The 17,762-nt window shown below is 44.9% G+C and overlaps 3 protein-coding genes across 5 annotated transcripts; 1 reads left to right on the top strand and 2 right to left on the bottom strand.

Annotated features, from left to right (window-relative positions):
* The first annotated feature begins 1,006 nt into the window (after positions 1-1,006).
* dlgap5 (discs, large homolog-associated protein 5) lies at positions 1,007-7,169 on the top strand. 3 transcript variants are annotated; one of them, XM_079293128.1, is made up of 19 exons: positions 1,007-1,112; positions 1,983-2,234; positions 2,329-2,516; positions 2,689-2,760; positions 2,867-2,906; positions 3,001-3,081; positions 3,208-3,294; positions 3,393-3,464; positions 3,597-3,634; positions 3,737-3,984; positions 4,156-4,329; positions 4,440-4,528; positions 4,650-4,810; positions 4,900-5,001; positions 5,120-5,360; positions 5,465-6,096; positions 6,235-6,385; positions 6,751-6,794; positions 6,955-7,169. In XM_079293128.1, the coding sequence occupies exons 2-19, from the start codon at positions 1,997-1,999 to the stop codon at positions 7,060-7,062; spliced, it is 2,766 nt and encodes a 921-aa protein (XP_079149254.1). In that variant the 5' UTR covers positions 1,007-1,112; positions 1,983-1,996; the 3' UTR covers positions 7,063-7,169. The 3 variants fall into 3 exon arrangements, with proteins under 3 accessions (XP_079149254.1, XP_079149256.1, XP_079149255.1); XM_079293130.1 differs by having other exon boundaries at positions 4,162-4,329; XM_079293129.1 differs by having other exon boundaries at positions 3,600-3,634.
* A 107-nt stretch (positions 7,170-7,276) lies between these two features.
* On the bottom strand, positions 7,277-12,408 carry rsph10b (radial spoke head 10 homolog B; the record flags this gene model as incomplete). Its single annotated transcript, XM_079293970.1, has 19 exons — positions 7,277-7,378; positions 7,713-7,897; positions 7,969-8,068; positions 8,273-8,332; positions 8,538-8,669; positions 8,760-8,864; positions 9,064-9,212; positions 9,386-9,465; positions 9,754-9,862; positions 9,982-10,171; positions 10,262-10,353; positions 10,427-10,532; positions 10,684-10,860; positions 10,971-11,091; positions 11,171-11,256; positions 11,328-11,495; positions 11,640-11,708; positions 12,018-12,093; positions 12,179-12,408. 19 exons carry the CDS (start codon positions 12,406-12,408, stop codon positions 7,346-7,348), a joined length of 2,268 nt encoding a protein of 755 aa, XP_079150096.1. The 3' UTR covers positions 7,277-7,345.
* A 181-nt stretch (positions 12,409-12,589) lies between these two features.
* pms2 (PMS1 homolog 2, mismatch repair system component) lies at positions 12,590-16,588 on the bottom strand. The gene is made up of 11 exons (XM_079292894.1): positions 16,493-16,588; positions 16,066-16,233; positions 15,690-15,787; positions 15,498-15,597; positions 15,221-15,305; positions 14,985-15,137; positions 14,039-14,873; positions 13,791-13,958; positions 13,610-13,710; positions 13,342-13,511; positions 12,590-12,928 (listed from the first exon to the last, which is right to left on the bottom strand). Exons 2-11 carry the CDS (start codon positions 16,219-16,221, stop codon positions 12,785-12,787), a joined length of 2,010 nt encoding a protein of 669 aa, XP_079149020.1. The 5' UTR covers positions 16,222-16,233; positions 16,493-16,588; the 3' UTR covers positions 12,590-12,784.
* Positions 16,589-17,762: the final 1,174 nt, after the last annotated feature.

The raw sequence follows: 17,762 nt of genomic DNA on the forward strand, positions 1-17,762 counted from the left end.
ACAGTTGGACAGCTTCCCTTTGCTTACACAACATTTGTACGGCTGCTTTTATTGTGGGATTCTTTTGAAGGAATTGTGCTTTTTATATCAATTTCTGCATCTAAAACAGGCAAACAATCAGAATCAGAACTGTTTATTGCCAATGTATGTAACATACAAGGAATTTGTCATGGCAGGTGGTGCATAACATTAGACAATCAACAGTGCAAGGAATAGAAACATTAAAATGTACAATATAATTTAAAAGAAGTAAACAAGTGTAATGTAAAAGTGACAAGTGTATTTAAATATGAAGGGATGTGCAGGGGAGTAGTAGGGAGGGAAGGAAATTGTCCTGGGGATGACAGTTAGTGGGTTGAATTTCTTCAGCTGCCTCAGGAAGTACATCCTCTGCTGAGCCTTTGTAGTGATGGAGCTGATGTTCAGCTCCCACTTGAGGTCCTGGGTTATGATGGAGCCCAGGAAGCGGAAGGACTCCACAGCATCGACGGGGGAGTCACACAGGGTGATGGGGGCAGGTGGGGCTGCATTCTTCCTGAAATCCACAACCATCTCCACTGTCTTTAGAGCGTTGAGCTCTAAGTTGTTCAGACCGCACCAGGTCACCAGATGGTCAGTCTCCCACCTGTAGGCGGACTCATCCCCACCAGAGATGAGTCCAATGAGGGTGGTGTCATCCGCGAACATAAGATCTAACCAAAGAACTAACTTGAAGATTTACCTAAAATGTTTAAAACTTGGCATTGGAACATATTAACTGTTTCCGGGCCCCGATTGAATATTTTTGTGGGAGCCCAGTATTCTGAGATACAGACAGAATGAAACTCTTTAATTATCTCTTCACACTCCAGGCCAATGGGTGTCATCAACTCCTAAAATGGTTACCACAAAATAAAATGTATCTGAAGAAGAACAACAACAATAACCAATCACTGATCACCAACCCAGTCGGTTTGCAGCCAATCAGCGTCACCGTAGTTGAAATTCAAAAAGTCCCCCGCCATGATTGTTGTGTATTTCAGGCTGGACCAGGACTCGCTACTCTTTTTACTGGACGGCCAGTAGAGGAAGTTAGTTTTTATAAGTGTTTTTTTTTGGGGGGAGAGAACAAGGTAAGATATATGTGCAATTATATATTATCTAAGAAGACAGTTAAGCTTGGTTTGTCACTGCTTAACAAGGCGACGTTAGCTTAGTTCGACGCTTGCTCTGGCTTCATAAAGAGTCGGTTCGGTGGTGAGTTTGACGGGAACGTTAGTTGAGTTCCTTTCGCTAACTTTGTTAGGTAACGTGTTAACGTTACGCGTCGCACTAATTCGACGTATTGCGGTGTTCACGGGCATTGTCGTTAGCGAAGGCTGACGTTAATAACGCGGGCTTTGAGAAGTATTAATGTAACGTCTGGTTTTGAACCACTGCTTTAAGCTAACGCTAGGTAGCTAGCATCATGTTGTTGTGTAGCTACGTTAACGTTACATTGTCAGGTACAGGGTTTTTTCATCAACACAAAAGGTTACAACGCATTTTCTATCTTCGTGTAATGCCTTTTAGGTTTGGTTGATTTAACGTGAGTGGCTTTAAAAAAAAAACGAATTCAATAATGTTATATTAACGTAAGGTAAACTGATGTACGACGTGGGTTAAGGACGTGCAAGTGTCACGTTGTAGTTGAGGTATTTAGCTTTACGTTAGTGATGCTATTCTTGAGAGGGTTAGCTTGATTCAGGTAAATCCTGATGGGCATGATTTGCCATCATCTTTATGTGTTAACTTAAATTGTAACTCAATTGAGATAATGTATGCTAATAGATACTGGCTTTAACCCTTTATTTTGTTTTCTTATGGTCTAATTTCTATCCAGTTGAGTTGTTATAGCTGACCACAGTTCATAATGTTTTGCCAGATGGCACATCCAATATGATGTACCTCTAATTACTATGCCAATAATGCACCATCTTCTGCCCCTCTCCTCTTTACGCCAGATACCTGAGTGAAAATGGATTCTCAGTTTGCTCACCTGCGCCAGCGGGACACCAGTGTATCGATGCTGAGGGTGAAAATGTCCCGCAGGAGGTCTCAGTCCCAGAAGGAAAACCGAGAACGGGTCGTGAACACCCGCAGGCAGCTGGCCGACCTCCCAGAGCTGGAAATGTCTTCCCTGGATGCCTCCATTGCTACGGCCAGCATGTTAACCATTCAAGAGAAGACATTGAACAATGGCAAATCTGCTAAAAGTACGTCTGCACTTCACACCGAAGCTACACCTCAAACCTAATAACATGTTCACAATAAGGCACCCACAGCAATAACCCTCCATTTTCTTCACAGACGTGGCTGTAGAAGAGAGGTTGAAACAGCTTGGGCGCTGGAAAGAGCGCAAGGCTCTTGAGAAAGAGAAGGAAAAGAGGGAAAGGGAGCGTAAAGGGGTGTTCAAGACGGGCATGTATCGTCCGAAAGACACCTGTACCATTCCCTCACTGCCTAAAGTCCCAGCTGCCTCAACCAGAGCGAAGGAGGTGAGGGAGGACTCCTCAATAGACTAGTTTACACTATTTACTGTAAATATCTACCCCACTACTCCTATTAGATACAATGGCATGAACTATAACAGAGGCATGGCTCTTTATGGCATTTATAATCATGAATGACTCCAAATGGTCAACATGTAATCTTTTGCTTGTTTTTCAGACCAAAGCGAACACTGCTTCAACCCAGAGTTCCAGAGTCACTCGTTCTATGAAGCAGCAGCAAGTTGAGAGGGTAATACTGAGAAAGATACCCTTCTCATTATGTTCTTATATTAACTTCCATAAAAGTAAAATCTAATGTGCACATTGTTGCTTTTCTTTTGACAAAATGTCTACAGCCTCTGAAGATGCAGGTTCCAAATGCTGCGGGGAAAAAAGGTAAATAAATCGAATGTCCCTTTTATTTTAAATGGGGCACGCCGTCTTCTGTGACCTGTTGTATTTTAGATCTGACCTGTTACCCCTCCTACAGCTCAACCTGCTGTGGGCCGATCCACCAGGAGCCGGGTCGCTGCGCCTGCTCCGGCTATTTCCAAGATTAAAGTTTCTGCAGGTGAGTAATAAGAACAACAAAAAATCCCCACACATAACTGGACCTTGAAACCAGCTATTGTGTTGGTTTCACCCTATCCTGTTCCCTTATTTGCATCGCTCTCTGTGTCATGCCATCCTACTTAAGTGGAGCCTGTCGTACGAGCTTTGAGGACCAGAGCGGCCAACAGGCCTCCCGTTACAGCGGCTCCTGTGGTGAAAGACAACCTGATGGGTAAGTCTGCAGCTACGCGCTGTGCCAGGGCCGCAGTTTAAACAGTTTTTGCTATCGTTTGACAAAACCACTCTTAATATTCCTCTCCGTACCCTCAGATGTAAGAAACGCAAGAAGCAGAGCATTCGTCAACCACGTGGCCCCCTTTTCATACAGAGAAAACTGTAACGGTAAATCATGAAATGTTGATAAAGAGCCATCCAATTTAAGATGCTGTTGATCAGTTTTACTTTTCCCATCTGACTAATTGCTTTTAACATCTTCTACCATTTTATGTGCGTCTCTCCTTTTTGAATACGCAGCAGCTTCCAACAGCACCGATAAGCCTGTCGTGGCCATGGTGAGCATTTCTTTGAGTTTTACACACCGTGTGTTAAAGTTGCGACTATATTTTCACCAGTAAAACGTAACTTAATTAGTTTGCTGTTTTTGTGTTGTGTAGGAGATTGAGATGCTGGAGCCAGAGGAAACGCCTTGTCCCCCCAGCCCGGCACCCTGCTGTGAAGAGACAAACATGGCGGCAGACCAAGCTCCGACCGACTCTGTCCCTGTTGTGGATCCCGTTGAAGCGTCGTCCTCTCCATCTTCTTTTGCTCCACAAGGCTTTATATTCCAGGCTCCCACTGGCTTGTCCTCCTTCAAGTTCGAGCCTCTCACGCCTCGCTCAGCAGACGCCTTCCTCACACCGAGGTCTGTCTGTTTTCAGTTTGTAGTTTTTATTAAGATATTTAAAACACCGTAAATATGAAACGACAAGGTACCGGAGATTTGTGTGTGTGCCCTCGATCATTTCTATGGTTTAAAACGTGGAGTTGTTTCTTATCTCAATGCCGTGCTGTTGCTGTTGCTCTTCCTACCTAGCCACAGCTTCAGTATTCCAGAGGTCCCCGCTTTCAACATTGCGCCTCAGGCTGATCCACGTGAACCCTCTCCCCCAAAATCCTCTCGCCGCTCTCCTCCCCGCACAGCTCCCACAATGGCCCCTCCCACTCCAGGCAGCCCCCTGGAATCAAAGCAAGACGTAAAATACTTCAGGTGACATCCCTTTTTTAAAAGTATTCCTCGTCATCTATTGTTCAGATTTTCCAATTCCTTTTCACAATCGTCATTTTTATAATCGTCTCTTTTTATTGTGTGTTCTTCAGATCTGAAGTTGCCAATGAGACAGACAGACTGATGACTCTGTGTGTCCAATGGGAGTCTAAAGTGGATGATGAGTCCATCCCAGAAGAGAGTGAGTGTGTCATGCTGAATATGTGACTGTTTTGTGGTGTCCCTAATTGGAAGAAATTATCTTATTCCCTAACTGAACGGTTGTAATTCACTGTCTTATTATTTTGCCCGTGTCTGTTCAGTGAGAGACCAGATGCGTACAGCTGTGGGCCAAGCGAGGCTGTTGATGAAGGAGCGCTTTAAACAGTTCGGCGGTCTGGTGGACGACTGCGAGCTGGGCCGGGGGGAGAAGATCACCACCCGCACTGACCTGCAGGGATTCTGGGACATGGTGTATTACCAGGTGAGTGTCCTCAAGAGAGGTACAACACACTGTTTCAGACACCAGACGCAGAAGGAGAAAGATTATATTTGCTTTGTGCCATTTTTCAGGTCGAGGATGTCCACAAGAAGTTTGACGCTCTTAAAGAAGCAGAGAGCCGAGGCTGGGTGGAGGAGCACAAGCCACCGCCACGACAGAAGAAAGTGGTGAAGGTGACGACCGTTTCTGAATATGTTTGTGTTTTCAAATAAGTTAGTTTGCTCTGTTTAGGAGCAAATAGTGTCATGACATGGATGTAAAGACTTGATGCCCGTACTGTGCTTTTGACAGAAACCACCGGCTGCACCTGCCAAGCCAACAGGAACTAAAGCGGCGGCCAAGTCTCGCCTGGCTGCTGTGAAAGCGGCCATGAAAGCCAAACAGCAGGCAGCCAAGGCAGCGAAAGATGCTGGCAGTGGTGAAGACAACCCCAGCCTGAACTCTGAGGAAGCGCAGTCCCAAGCCGAGCCCCAACTGACGGTGGTCTTTGACGGAGGCTTCTTCCAGGTGGAGAGCCCAGCCAGACCATCGGGTGAGAGAAAAATAGCTAAAAGGCCTTGTTTTTCATGTCATTCGTCAGCGTTTGCTTGTGTACTTTTCCCTGCTGGACTAACGATCATGTCGTCGTGTCTGTAGGTTCGGTGAGGAGACCCAGCCGTCTGATTGCTGCCGTGCTGCCTCAGGCCTCTCCGTGCTCCAACTACCTCACCCCTAGAAGAGTCACTCGGCGATCCCTTGCACTGGCACAGACCCCCCTTCACACCATCGCCTCTCCCGCTCAGCCCGTCCACACTCCTGCCCGCAACCAAACCCCAGCACAAGCACCGAAGTCTCAACGTGGCACTCCGCAGTCATCCCAGAACAGAAAGGACACTGTAAATGTCTCCCTTTGTTTCTCACATATCAAGGAAGTGCTGTCAGACGACACCCAGCCCGAAGGAAGCCCTGCGCACCAAGAAATGGCCGCCACGTGGGCAAACGCTGCTTCTGCTCCTGAATTGAGCATGCCCGCAACCGTGCAGTCACTTCCATCCATTAATGTCGTCGAGGAGCAAGGCGAACCAGCTGAAGCCGTCGACCTCCCTCTCTCTCCATGCAAAACAACTCTAACTGTGCCCCAGTCCCCTGAGCCCTCATCATCCCTGAGTTTCACGTTGTCCACCTGTGTGACTCCCGGCCAGCCTCCCTTCTCCTCCCCTCCTGCTGTGCAGGGTCATCTGGAGGCCCACGGGTCTGTGTGTCTTACACCAGACATCTCGGTTGTTCAGGTAAACACATCTTCAGGCTTCACTAAATGTATTTATTAAGACAAATATCAGCCTCATAAGATGCCCTTTGTTGAAATATATGATCCAAACTTCTTCTTTTTGCTATGCAATAAACTAGTTATTTTCTCATTATTTCAGGAAATTCCTGGGTTGGACTTTGAGCGTTACCTCCAGCCGTCACAGAGATGCAGCCTGTCACCGCGGGAGGTTTTGACCCCCGTGGTGGTGGATGTAGAGATGGAGAGTCCTAGCGCTCAGACAGAGGACCTGCTTACTCTGCAAGAACCAGGTATGATTGATGCCTATGGGTCCTGTGTATGCACTCACACTGTGTACACTTGTGTTTTATACCGTAACAACACTAATTTATACTAAAACTGCAGCAGACAGGATTTGTTTTTAAATTATTATTATTGAAATGTGTTTGAAGATATCAAAACTAGGATTAAATTGTGTCGTTGTTCTCTGAGTGCCACTGATGTTTTTCTTTAACTGTCAATCCTCTAATATCAGACCTTCATGCTGCAACTTTCAGAGAAACTGTTGTGATTGCCTGGTTACAAGGGAATACCTCACTGGGCTTTATTCTGGCTTGTTTTAAATTGCACTACTTCCTTCACTCACTGTCGTGCTCACTTCTCACTGTCACCACAGCACATCCAGCGGTGCGTTCAGCTTTGAATCTTCAGTCACTACAGGTTAAAGTTTTTCCTTAGTCTTTATTTCAAATGACCTTTAAAAAAAAAAAAAAAAAAAAAAAATCCACATTGGACTTAATTATCACTTCTATGTCTTTATTTCAGCCTCATCATTGCTGACTAGTCTTACTGTATTTTTTTTTCGTTGTGCGTTTCTCAGTCCCAGACAGCCGAGTCAGCCATGCTGTTCTTCACCCCGGACCTGAAGGACCGGATACGCCAGTCTGTCTGTCCAACTGACCTCATGGTCTTTACCCCGCCCCTCTGATGCGTTTGCATATATTGACTGCTTTTTTTTTACTCTCATTGGAAAAGAAAAATCTTTGCGTGATTCTGACTTTTATTTTTAGATGCCTGTTTTGTTATACAATTAAAGTTATATTTACAACAAAGTATTGAACAGTAGTCTTCATTTACATCCAAGCACAAATCAGCAGTACAGTCAATGTTTTATCAGTCACTGTATTTGAAGGCATTGCTTTGTTTTTGGACTGTGGATAGAACGGGTACAGCAAAGCGTGCTTCATCGGGTTTATCTGCTGCATCTCGTGTCATTCAGCAGCCTCCTGATGCCCCCCCTCTACCTGTAACACAGTAAAACACTGAGCTTTACACATCCGTGGCACAATAACGTGAGTAAAGGAGCAGTCGAGTGATTTTTGAGGCAGAGATGATATTGGAATGGAAGCTTCGGAGAGGAAAGTGATCAGATGACATCTAGTGGCTGCATTAAAGCAACTCATGAAACTGATCGGGTCAAACACACCCGACTATTTCTACACACAAATCCACAATGCATACAGTAAAGAAATAAAATACAAGTTTGATTGTCGAATACTGCGGTTGAACCTGGTTAAATCTTGAGAAATGACACAATGATTACAACATATTCTCTGGGAGTTGCTAGCAATGTGCTACCTGTCTCTCTGCCAGAGCAATACGTCTCTGGGCCTCTTGGCGGCGCTCCGCCATGTTTCTGGACACCAACTGGTTATGTTCCAAAGCCGGGAAGAAGAAGTGGTTGAAGAATTGATGGATCGTCTGGTTCCAGAGCTCCACTTCAGTTCCTCTGGTTAGGGCGCCTTTTTCCTCAATTCTTTGCTCTAGAGGAAACATGACTCATGATATATTCTACATACTCACTGCAATGAAAATAAAAATGAACAAAACAAACCTGCAGACTGAGGTTTCTCAGTGACTTCAGTCTTGACATCCTGTTGACTCAGCACGTCCTGAGCAGTGGATAATTCTGCTTCATCACTTGATTTCTCTGTCTATAATAAGACGCAAATACAATTATGTTATTTAACATTAAAGCCAAGTCATATAGCCCAGCTCCCAGCATATTTCATTAATATCAACAGAAGAGGTGTGATTTTTGATACAGATACTCATAACTCATGTCAAGTCATTGCATAGCTGAGGCCCTAATTGTGAATTTCTTTTTTCCACATGCTAGATTGCCCGTTGCAACCAACCTCCACCGACGTGGAACTGGAGATTTCAGCAGTGATGGGGGAATTCACTGGAGCGGCCACCTGGATAGAAAGAAAGTGTATAAAGTCATTCTTTTGGTTGTTTCCTCTCGTGCAGGATTCCCAGCTTTACTGGGAATTCCAACAACTAAATCCCAGTAACACCGGAACAAGTACAGTCTTCACATCCAGTAAGTAAGGGGAGCAGAGGTCAAGGGAGGCTTGAAAAAGGATCTGACCGACTGGGAAGGTGCTGTTTGTAAATCACCTCGGGTACATCCCTCCTGGCCTCAGCGTCGGGGCTGGATGCTGACTGGTCCTCCTCCAGGCCTTCAGAAACCCGCTGACACTTCACCTCAGCAGAGCCCAGAAGTACCTCGAAAAACTCCAGGAATGTAATCTGAAGCGGGACAACAACAAACGTGATCCAGAGAGGGATAGGAAGACACACAAAAAAGGGCAAGTAGATGAATGTCAACTTCAGGCCGACCTCCAGATCCAGACAGGCGGACAGGTTGCCGGGGTCACGGCTTTCTGCAGTGATGACCTGCAGTAATCGCGCTGTGGTCAGGTTAGTGTCCAGCAGATGGAGATCCTGGCAGAGGTTACAATCGACTAATCACCACTGTGTCTAAATGAATGTACCGAATGGTTTTATCGTGTAGATTTAATTATTGAATCTAGGAACTCAAAATCAACAACATGAACTGCATCCATTTCTTATGTTAAGAAATATAATTTTTTTTAAGAAGAAGCTAATTTCATGGTAATCTTCGTGTTACAGTCTGTGGCACCTTGAACATCCACAGCAGCTGGTGGTAGGTCATGGTCTGGTCATCTCTCGGGGTTACATTGACTTTACAGTAAGCCTGGTAAACGTCCCAGCACTTCTTTGAGTAGCTCATGCCCACCACAGCACAGTCTGGCTGCCTGAACAGGAAGCCTGGATCAACACAGCTGCAGTTAATGGACTATTACTGCATAATATAGCGCGAAAACTATACCTAAAAACTGATGACAGACAGAATTTCTTTTTTCTTATGCCGCAATAAATCAGTTTGCTCTGTCAACTGACACGTGTATGCACATGAGCCTTTAATATTATATTGTTAGCACCTTTTACGTTCTTAGAATTAGGAAGGATGTTGTCCGTCATCAGTTTCGAAAAGCAGGCTGCCAGAAGGTTGTTTTGTGACCTGTGAAAAAAAGCTAAAACTTAAGTTACCAAAGGATAAAAAGTTCATCATTAAAATTGTGTCCTTGTGTTATTTCTTGCTGGGGTAGTTATTCTGTGTCCCCATGTTGCCTTTTGAGTGAAACACTAATTTACAGTTTGAGCAACAGCTGTGCATGTTAGAACATTTGTTAATTAGCACAAAACACAAAGTACAGGTGAGTCCGATGGGAATGTCATTCGTTTTGCAGGTATTTAGTCCTGAACCAAAGCACTGGACCAAGACATTCTGTTAGAAGTCATTCCTTACACCTCGTCCTTGTGGTAGATGTGGTAGGCCACAATCACTAGACAGCTGAGGAGCCTATGCAGAAGAATGGAAGTGAAAGGAGAGTGGACCTCTGCTGGCGTAGCATCCTCTGAGACACAAAGTAAAAACATTAAGCACTCAAATACTGTAATCATGAAGCTATCAATGTCCTGCCATTTATATGCAAGGTGGATTAAGTATGTGGGAGAGATTGTGAGTGCCTCTCGCCTCTGGCGTAATGGTCCATCTGCATCAGAGTGATGCCGTGATGGTGGATGTTACAGTCTTTGAGCAGGCGCCAGAACTGCAGGCTGGACAGCAGGAAGGTGTTATCTGGGGAGTGGGCATGGCCAAGTCTGCTGTAGAAACTATAGACAGACCTCAGCGCTGCCACGTGCCTCAGCACCACAAACTCCACCTGTTTATATGTGAGCCAGAGTATCAGGGCAGGAAGCGGGGAGAAGACAAACATGTTGACGCTGTTGCAGTGTGAAGCGGGGATCCGGACCTGTTTGAGCTCACTGCCGCGCTTTCTCTCTGGGATTTTCTCCAGAAGACGTTCAATGTTCAGAGGCATGTCTGTCCTTAAGATGTACGAGCCTGGAACGAGACGCAACACTGTTTATTACCACCTCAATGGCAGGCTGAACCCTTTGAACTGCAGGCGACTTACCAGGCAGAGCAGTGGGAGCGTTGTCACCGTTCAGGATGTGTGCCATCATCTGGTCGTCCACAAACTCCCCCTCAACAACATGCCCATCCTCAAAAGTGAATTTTGCCTGTGAAACCACATAGTACAGTAACTTTTACACATTCTTGTAACTATATACATGATGCCATCATCTTCTGCTCTTTTTCACCCTGAATTTAACTGAATCTAGGGACAAATGTGTGTTGACTGTGAGAGGCAATTCTGTATTATTGATCAACCTGGCCATGTTTTTCATCCCTTCTCCATTCTTCTTCATAGATGGCACCACTAGCGTAGTATAAGGTTCCCGGCCCGTGCCTCTGACCATGAACGAAATCCCCTGTGTACCGATTGCTCTGGGAATACTGAGATCCATCCGCTCGCCTCATGACCCACACATGTGTGCCTCGTCCATGCTGCCATTGAAGAGGGCAAAAAACATAAAGAGGTTTGCGTTTTTTAAGCAGCTATTGTCCTTGAATTTGTGCAATATGGATACGTTGGTGTCAGTGGCGTGCTCTCATACTTGGACTCCATTCTGCCACATCCCAACATACTGCTGTCCCAGTTTCAGCCACCTCATCGTGCCCTCTCCATGTCTCAGGTTGTTCTTCCACTCACCGGAGTAAATGTTTCCAGAGGGGTAGCTGTTGAGATACCGGTGTCACCTTTGGGCAGTTCAAATACCACTCAGGCTACAGAATAGACGATGTGCTCCACACGTACCGTCTTACTCCCCATCCCTCTCTGGTGTTCCTCACCCAATCTCCTTTGTACCAAGAGGTCCTATCCTGGTTATAATACACTGCACCCTAACACAAAGAGAACCAATTACACACAACATGTATAGGGACTACACCATATATGAATTGGTGGATCATACCTTGCCGTGCCTCTTAGCCTGATCCCACTGCCCTTTGTAGGACACACCATCCCATGTGTAAGTTCCAGTCCCATGTCGTATACCATTGTACACTTCCCCTTTATAGGAGCTGCCATCTGGCCAGGTGTATGTGCCCTTGCCCATGGGCATGTTGCACAGAAATTCTCCCTGATGGTTTAGATATTAAAAAACCCTGTCAATATTTGATTTTGTATGTATACAGGACACATGTTTAGGATGTTTCGTAAACATGGGCTGCTGTTAAGCACACCCAATAAGATTTAAGTTCATTGCAGCTATCATAATGTATACCTCATATTTCAATCCGTCTGCTCCTGTGAAGACACCGCGTCCGTCCATAAGTCCCTTGGAAAACATCCCCTTCACAAAAACAAAGAAGTGACTAGTTTTATTTACCCGTATGGAAATAAGACACACAGTCATGGTGTATTTTCAGAATATATTTGAAAGTGCATTTTAAGGCATGTAAAATTGACAACATGCATGCGTTTGAAGAAATATGTTCGAAATTAATTTGCAATGGTTTAAAACATCTCAAATGAATTGTAATCACTTTTTGTTAGGTGCATCCACATTTTAAATGGATGTAAATGGAAATGAACTGACTAAATGCTCAGCATTGGGCTTCAGTTTGCATTTACTGTATTGTTGAATATATTGTCTTAGTACCTCGTAAATATGACCTCCTTCAAAACTAGCCACCCCTTCTCCATGAAGCTGGTCTTCACAGGTCTCCCCTTCATATCTGTCAATGAGACACCAGGTTCCATGTAAACGTCACGCTTTAGGTCACATGACACTGAACATTGACGTTATGAGGGATGATTTACCTCTGCACGATTAAACTAAAAAATGTAGGGTATTCATGAATGTCGTCATTGTCGGGCTGCTCATCCTGCAGGTCTGTTTCTTTCTGTCCCACGTCCCACAAACAGCTCGCTAACTTCCCTTTCTCGCTTTCCTCCGCTGTATGAGGCACCTCCGCGTTTCCGCGCGTTTTCGCGTTCTCCTGTTTATTGTTTTTTATTGTAGTCTGCTTTTCTTCTTTCCCCGTTTCCATTTTTGCTCCGTCTGTTTCTCTCGTGTGCCTCTCCCTCTCGTGTGCTTCTCCATGGTAACGGTAAAGTACGCTCACAACTACGGCAACCTCTATCGGTCAAAAAGGGCAATACCACTGATTTAACAATATAGATAACAGAGTGACATATCAGGTTTATTTACCCTATTCATTGGGTGTTAAAATATAAAAAAATATATATATATTTTATAATGCAAAAATACAAATAAAAAAAGAGCATAACAGATATTAAAAACATACCAAACAGTCAATAACAAGCATTTCAACCACACAAAAATACAGATTTAGACCTTTCTGTTAATCAGTGCAACACTCCAGTTATACTGAGCACATGTAAAGTTAGATTCTCCAAACGTGGTCAGTCTTGTGAGATGAGGTCCAGGTTGGCGAGGTGTCTCATGGTGGGCCTGCCGTGAGGACAGTTCCATGGATGGTCAATCTCCCCCATGTGGACCAGGAGCTTCTTCATCTCACCGACACTCAGAGCAGTGCCAATCATCACCTGGAGAAGGATGTCAACAAAACAATAGATAATGTGTCCGGAAAATAGTAACGCTATTAAATTAGTCGACAACAAAACAGTTGGTCTTATTGTAGATATTTTAAAAAGTACCATCACAGAGTTTTTAAACTACATATCACAAATACACCTGACACTACTTCCAATACTAAATGTGTGGGTTTTATATGTATTTGATCTTCCATGCAGCCATTTCTTTCCAGTGCAGTGCTACACTGTTCAAACGTTTCTTGAGATATGCACACGTCTACTCTTTTCTTTCAAATTAACAATATCATTGCAATGGCAATTTAATTAACAGCACGCACTAAATTCATAAGTCTCTGTTACATTACAACACCATAACTCCAATACTTGTCTAAAGTGTCTTGTTGATCATCAGTGTATGAACTCACAGATTTTCGACAAGATCGGGAGGCAAACATCTGCCTGACGCGAGACGGTCGACACATGACCCCTGGGCTGTCACTCAACATGAAGATCAGCTCTTCGATGTCGGCTGGGCCAAATGTCCAGTTTTTACTGGTGGGCAGAGATACCAGCTTAACCCTCTCCATCACCTGAGCTGCAGCCACAAAAAAAACAAAGTGGGAACGAATGGTTTTGAACTTGAGCTAAAATCACGATTAATCACTCGTATTTATTACGGTTACATGTACATACCGTCCTCGTCGACAAGAAATTCAAAGCCGTTCTTTCTGAAAATCTCAATGTTCTCCATGAGGACGTTTTCACTGACAGCGGTGAGGTGAAGCTTCTGAGGGCTGCAAAACAACAACAGATCAGTAAAGTGGTCATTTGAATGAACACACAGCAAACTCCATCAACTGAGTCAGATTCTCACACGATGAGTTTCTGTCCTTGGAGCACGGTGTGCTGCTGCAGCATCTCAAAGTTGTATTTCTCATCTGTGGCATGTTGGTCAATCATGAAGATGTCAGAGTTGAGTTTGGTAATAATGAAGCCCAGGTTGAACTGGCCGATGATCTCCATCTCTTTGAACATGTCTTTACTGTGGGGATAGAAGACATTTGATTTTACTGTCATGGAAAGAACACTTTAATATTGGCAAGTTCAGCAGCAAAATCCCACCTGATCTCTTTCTTGAGCTCATCCTCCGCACTCTGGTTTTCTCCGGGGTTGATTTTGGCCCTGAAGCGTCGATAGAGCAGATCCTCCCCGGCCCTCTGTTTCTGCAGGTCCTGTAGCCTCCTCACCTTCCCCGCCAGCTCTTGTAAAGAGAACTGGAGGGGCACCGTCCTCTTCTGTAGGCACACCGGAGCATCCACCGTCGGGGAGGATCTCGAAGAAGTGTCGGACTTGTGTTCAGCTGGGAAAAGCGGCTTCTCTGTCCTGGCCCTCTTGGCGTCTGGGCTCGCAGCACGGTCCTCATTGGAAGTGCACGGCTCGGTCTGTACCTCCGGGTGCTCAGGAGCAGCGTGACTAGTCTCCGGCGTTTCTTCCAACGCTTCTTTTTTTACGCCGTCAGCCGGTTCAGGGGAACAGACCTCCAGGCCGGAACGCTGAATATCTGGTGTTGCCACCGTGGCGTCACGATCCGACAAGGCGCTGTCCTTTTCAGAGTCCGTACCGCTGCATGACATCCTTCCGTACCTGAACCCATCGAGCACCGACTCTCCCACTGGGGAGCGTTTAGCTAGATCGCCTACGGGTTTCAAAGGCGATGTTGCAGGAGGTTTGACGGCGTCCTTAAAGAAAGACTGCAGTGTTTTCTGCGTTGGGCCACTGTTGGCAGCTTTTGCCACACTTGACTTGTCCCCAGAATTGGAGCTGTGATGACTTGAAAAAGCAGCTTTTAGGCCGGCCAACTTTGAGCTCCGAGATACTGGTTCCATGTCCTCTCCGGGTTCTGGCATGTTCTCATTAGACGGGACGACAGGACAGATTTCGGACGCAGACTTTGTGTCTAGAGACAAGTGACAGACAAACAGTCAAAGTAAAAGCACTGGAAAATCTCTCAATTCTATTACTTTCAACATAAACATCTTTTATATGCAGGTTAAATGTCTGTTCTTACTGGTTCTGGGTATGAGTGTATAGTTCAGGCTGATCTTATTGACTCCAGCCTCATACATGTTGACGAGAGAGGTCTTTAGAATCGCCAGCAAGAGTTTCTCCTCCTGAAGGAAGATCTGTCGTTTGTCCGGGGTGACGTTCACGTCCACACACTCTGAAATAACGTCACAGAAACGCTCAGGTGGGACAGAAAGTCAGCAGTGGGCTTCAGAAATAACTTTTCAGCGATTTTCTTACCAGAGGCAACAGCTATGTTCAAGGCGACAAATGGGTATTGATGTCTGTTGTACATGTGGTACACTTCATTCACAAGTTTGGTCACCTGCAAATTGGGGAAAAAAGTTTTAACAATGGAGAAGATGTCTTTGTAGGAGAGGTTATAATGTTTTGATCAATGGAAACTTAAAGCGGCCTTATATCCGCACACAACTAGATAATAGTGTGTTCAAAACCATTTTGAATGTTGGTATACTGCTTGTAGATGATGAAATGGGGAGACTTAAACTTGAATTACCTTCAGAGGATCACAAGGCCGGTTGTTAATGAAAAAGAACTGCCTGTCAGTGGCACTTCTCCCAACACCGTGGTCTCCTCGTGACACGAACCCCGCCATGCTGCCAAAACAGAGTTCTCAATTAGAGAAACAGCCTTTTATTTGCAGAGAAGGGAAGAGAAAACGTACCGTATATGCAATGGTGTCACTCACCAAAAAAGCTGCTGAGGTAGATCTGCATCTTTGAGTCCATATTCTTCAATAACATTGTCTGCGGGAGACACTTGCTGAAAAGGTATAAGACTCTGCAGCTGCAGAACACACAAGAAAAAATGAAATATTCAGCCAATCAAATAAGGTTTGAAGAACTACACAGTTCCTGTAAGGGATCGGGAAATTCTTCAACTCTTCGATTTTGGCGTTAATACCAGTTCGACTCATTAAATAAACTCAACAATGAACATGAAGATAGAAGTTTTATTTAGTTATAAGCAGCGTCTTAAAGAGCAGTAATGTGGTCAAACTGACGCCTTCTGCAGATTGCAAATAAACAGCGTAGTCTAGAAAAGTGTGAAACCAATGTTCCAACCTGTTTTGGTCCAAATATGGCCCCAATGTTGTCTCTCATACTCTGGCTGCCACTGGTGCTGAGGACTGTGCTGCGCTTTCCCTGTCCATTTTGGTTGGAGCAGCTAATGCGCACTCCTGTAGAGATGACACAGTAGGACTGCAGCACATGTATCATTTTGGCATACTCCTGAAAGAAAACAGAACAATGAAATATTGGGGAATATAGATGGATGACATAAGCAGGTACTTTAATTAGCCACTGATTGGCTCTAAACTATTAAATTCAATGATTCAAAATGAAAAATGTTACATTGTGTTCTCTCCCGCTGTTTCTGTTTTTACAGCGTTACATTTCTGCAGACTATTTTCATGTGTAAATGTATGTGATTTGTGGTCCCATAGGCTAAAGTATGCAGAAACATAAGAATGCTCCTTAAATGACTGACCTTCTTGATGTTGCGTTGGAACTCCTTGTGTCGAACAGCCAGGGTGTAGAAGAGCTGCTGCAGGCTGACTGTGGTGCCTTGCTGCCGGGGATGGGGAGACCGCTGCACTAGGTGGCCTTTGTGGTCAAACACCAGCTTGGTCCCCACCTGGTTGGACTCGTGGCATGTCACCACGCTCAGGCCACTGAAGCAAGGGGGTCGGAGGGAATATTTAGATGACGAGGATGAACAGGTTGTACGTGCCAATAGAATGTGGGCGTTTAAGTGTTTTACCTCAGAGCACATAAAGAGCTGAGGGCCTCGCCTCTGAAACCAAATGTCTCCACACGGATGAGATCAGAGAAATCCCTCAGCTTTGACGTGTGATGCTTCAATGCTGCGGAACAGGAGGAGGTTTTTACTTGACCATGAAGATGAGGCAGACTTTAAGTAACACGGACGGGATAAACAACACCGACACTTACTCAGTCCTTCAAAGTTGGCCTCTTCTACCCCTTTGCCATTGTCCGACACTTCCACTAGTTCAGCTCCACACTCCTTCAGCCGGACATCTGGGACATGCAACAGAAACTTGCTGATATTTGCTGATTCAATATCTCTTATTGTACTGGACTGTGAAAGATGGACACCATGTAATTTTGACACAGACAGCATTCACAAATGTAGCTTCCTACTGAGTGATAGGTGGGCAATCGAAAGCTCCAGAACCATGTGTCAGCTTTTCAAAAGAGACAGATTAAAGACTGTACGATATGGCATGCATCAATCCTTACCAACGTTAGTAGCCCCTGCATCAATGCTGTTTTCCACCAGCTCTTTGACTGCAGTGGCCAAAGTCAGTACCACCTGTCCTGAGCAGATTTGATGCACTGAATGCTTGTCAATGGCCTTGATGGCTCCTGCAGGTTCAGAGCTGCTAAGAAGAAACCCAGTGCTCAGTGACAATGATGCATAGCCTAAATGTATCCTGCTGCAACAGATTTATACATTAACTTAACTTATAACTTACCAAGCATCGGACATCTTCAAGGACTGAAAAGCTTCAGGAAGAATTCATTCAAATTATGAAATGTAGCTGGTTTGTTTTCATTAACTGGTCAAATGTGTGCAAAAGCTTCACGACAGTAGGTTGTAAACACAAGAGAAGTTGTACCGCGCGCACTGCACAGAGTGTCGCGAGCGTCACTCGTGCGCAAAACTGCGCAGGTTGACTATTAAAACTAATAAGATAAAAAGGTTGAGTGTGTAAAACAGCAACTTCCCAAATATA

The sequence above is a fragment of the Melanostigma gelatinosum genome, assembly GCF_949748355.1.
Source record: "Melanostigma gelatinosum genome assembly, chromosome: 21".
NCBI lineage: Eukaryota > Metazoa > Chordata > Actinopteri > Perciformes > Zoarcidae > Melanostigma > Melanostigma gelatinosum.

What these genes read in the sequence shown, in the direction of transcription:
- dlgap5 (XM_079293128.1), top strand. Translation starts at nt 1,997, where the DNA reads ATGGATTCTCAGTTTGCTCACCTGCGCCAGCGGGACACCAGTGTATCG. An exon ending in ATAAGCCTGTCGTGGCCATG is followed by an intron (nt 3,635 to 3,736) that starts GTGAGCATTTCT and finishes TGTGTTGTGTAG; the next exon opens with GAGATTGAGATGCTGGAGCC. An exon ending in GACAGAAGAAAGTGGTGAAG is followed by an intron (nt 5,002 to 5,119) that starts GTGACGACCGTT and finishes TGCTTTTGACAG; the next exon opens with AAACCACCGGCTGCACCTGC.
- pms2 (XM_079292894.1), bottom strand. Translation starts at nt 16,221, where the DNA reads ATGATACATGTGCTGCAGTCCTACTGTGTCATCTCTACAGGAGTGCGC. An exon ending in TACACTCATACCCAGAACCA is followed by an intron (nt 14,874 to 14,984) that starts GTAAGAACAGAC and finishes ACTTGTCTCTAG; the next exon opens with ACACAAAGTCTGCGTCCGAA. An exon ending in GAGCTCAAGAAAGAGATCAG is followed by an intron (nt 13,959 to 14,038) that starts GTGGGATTTTGC and finishes CTATCCCCACAG; the next exon opens with TAAAGACATGTTCAAAGAGA.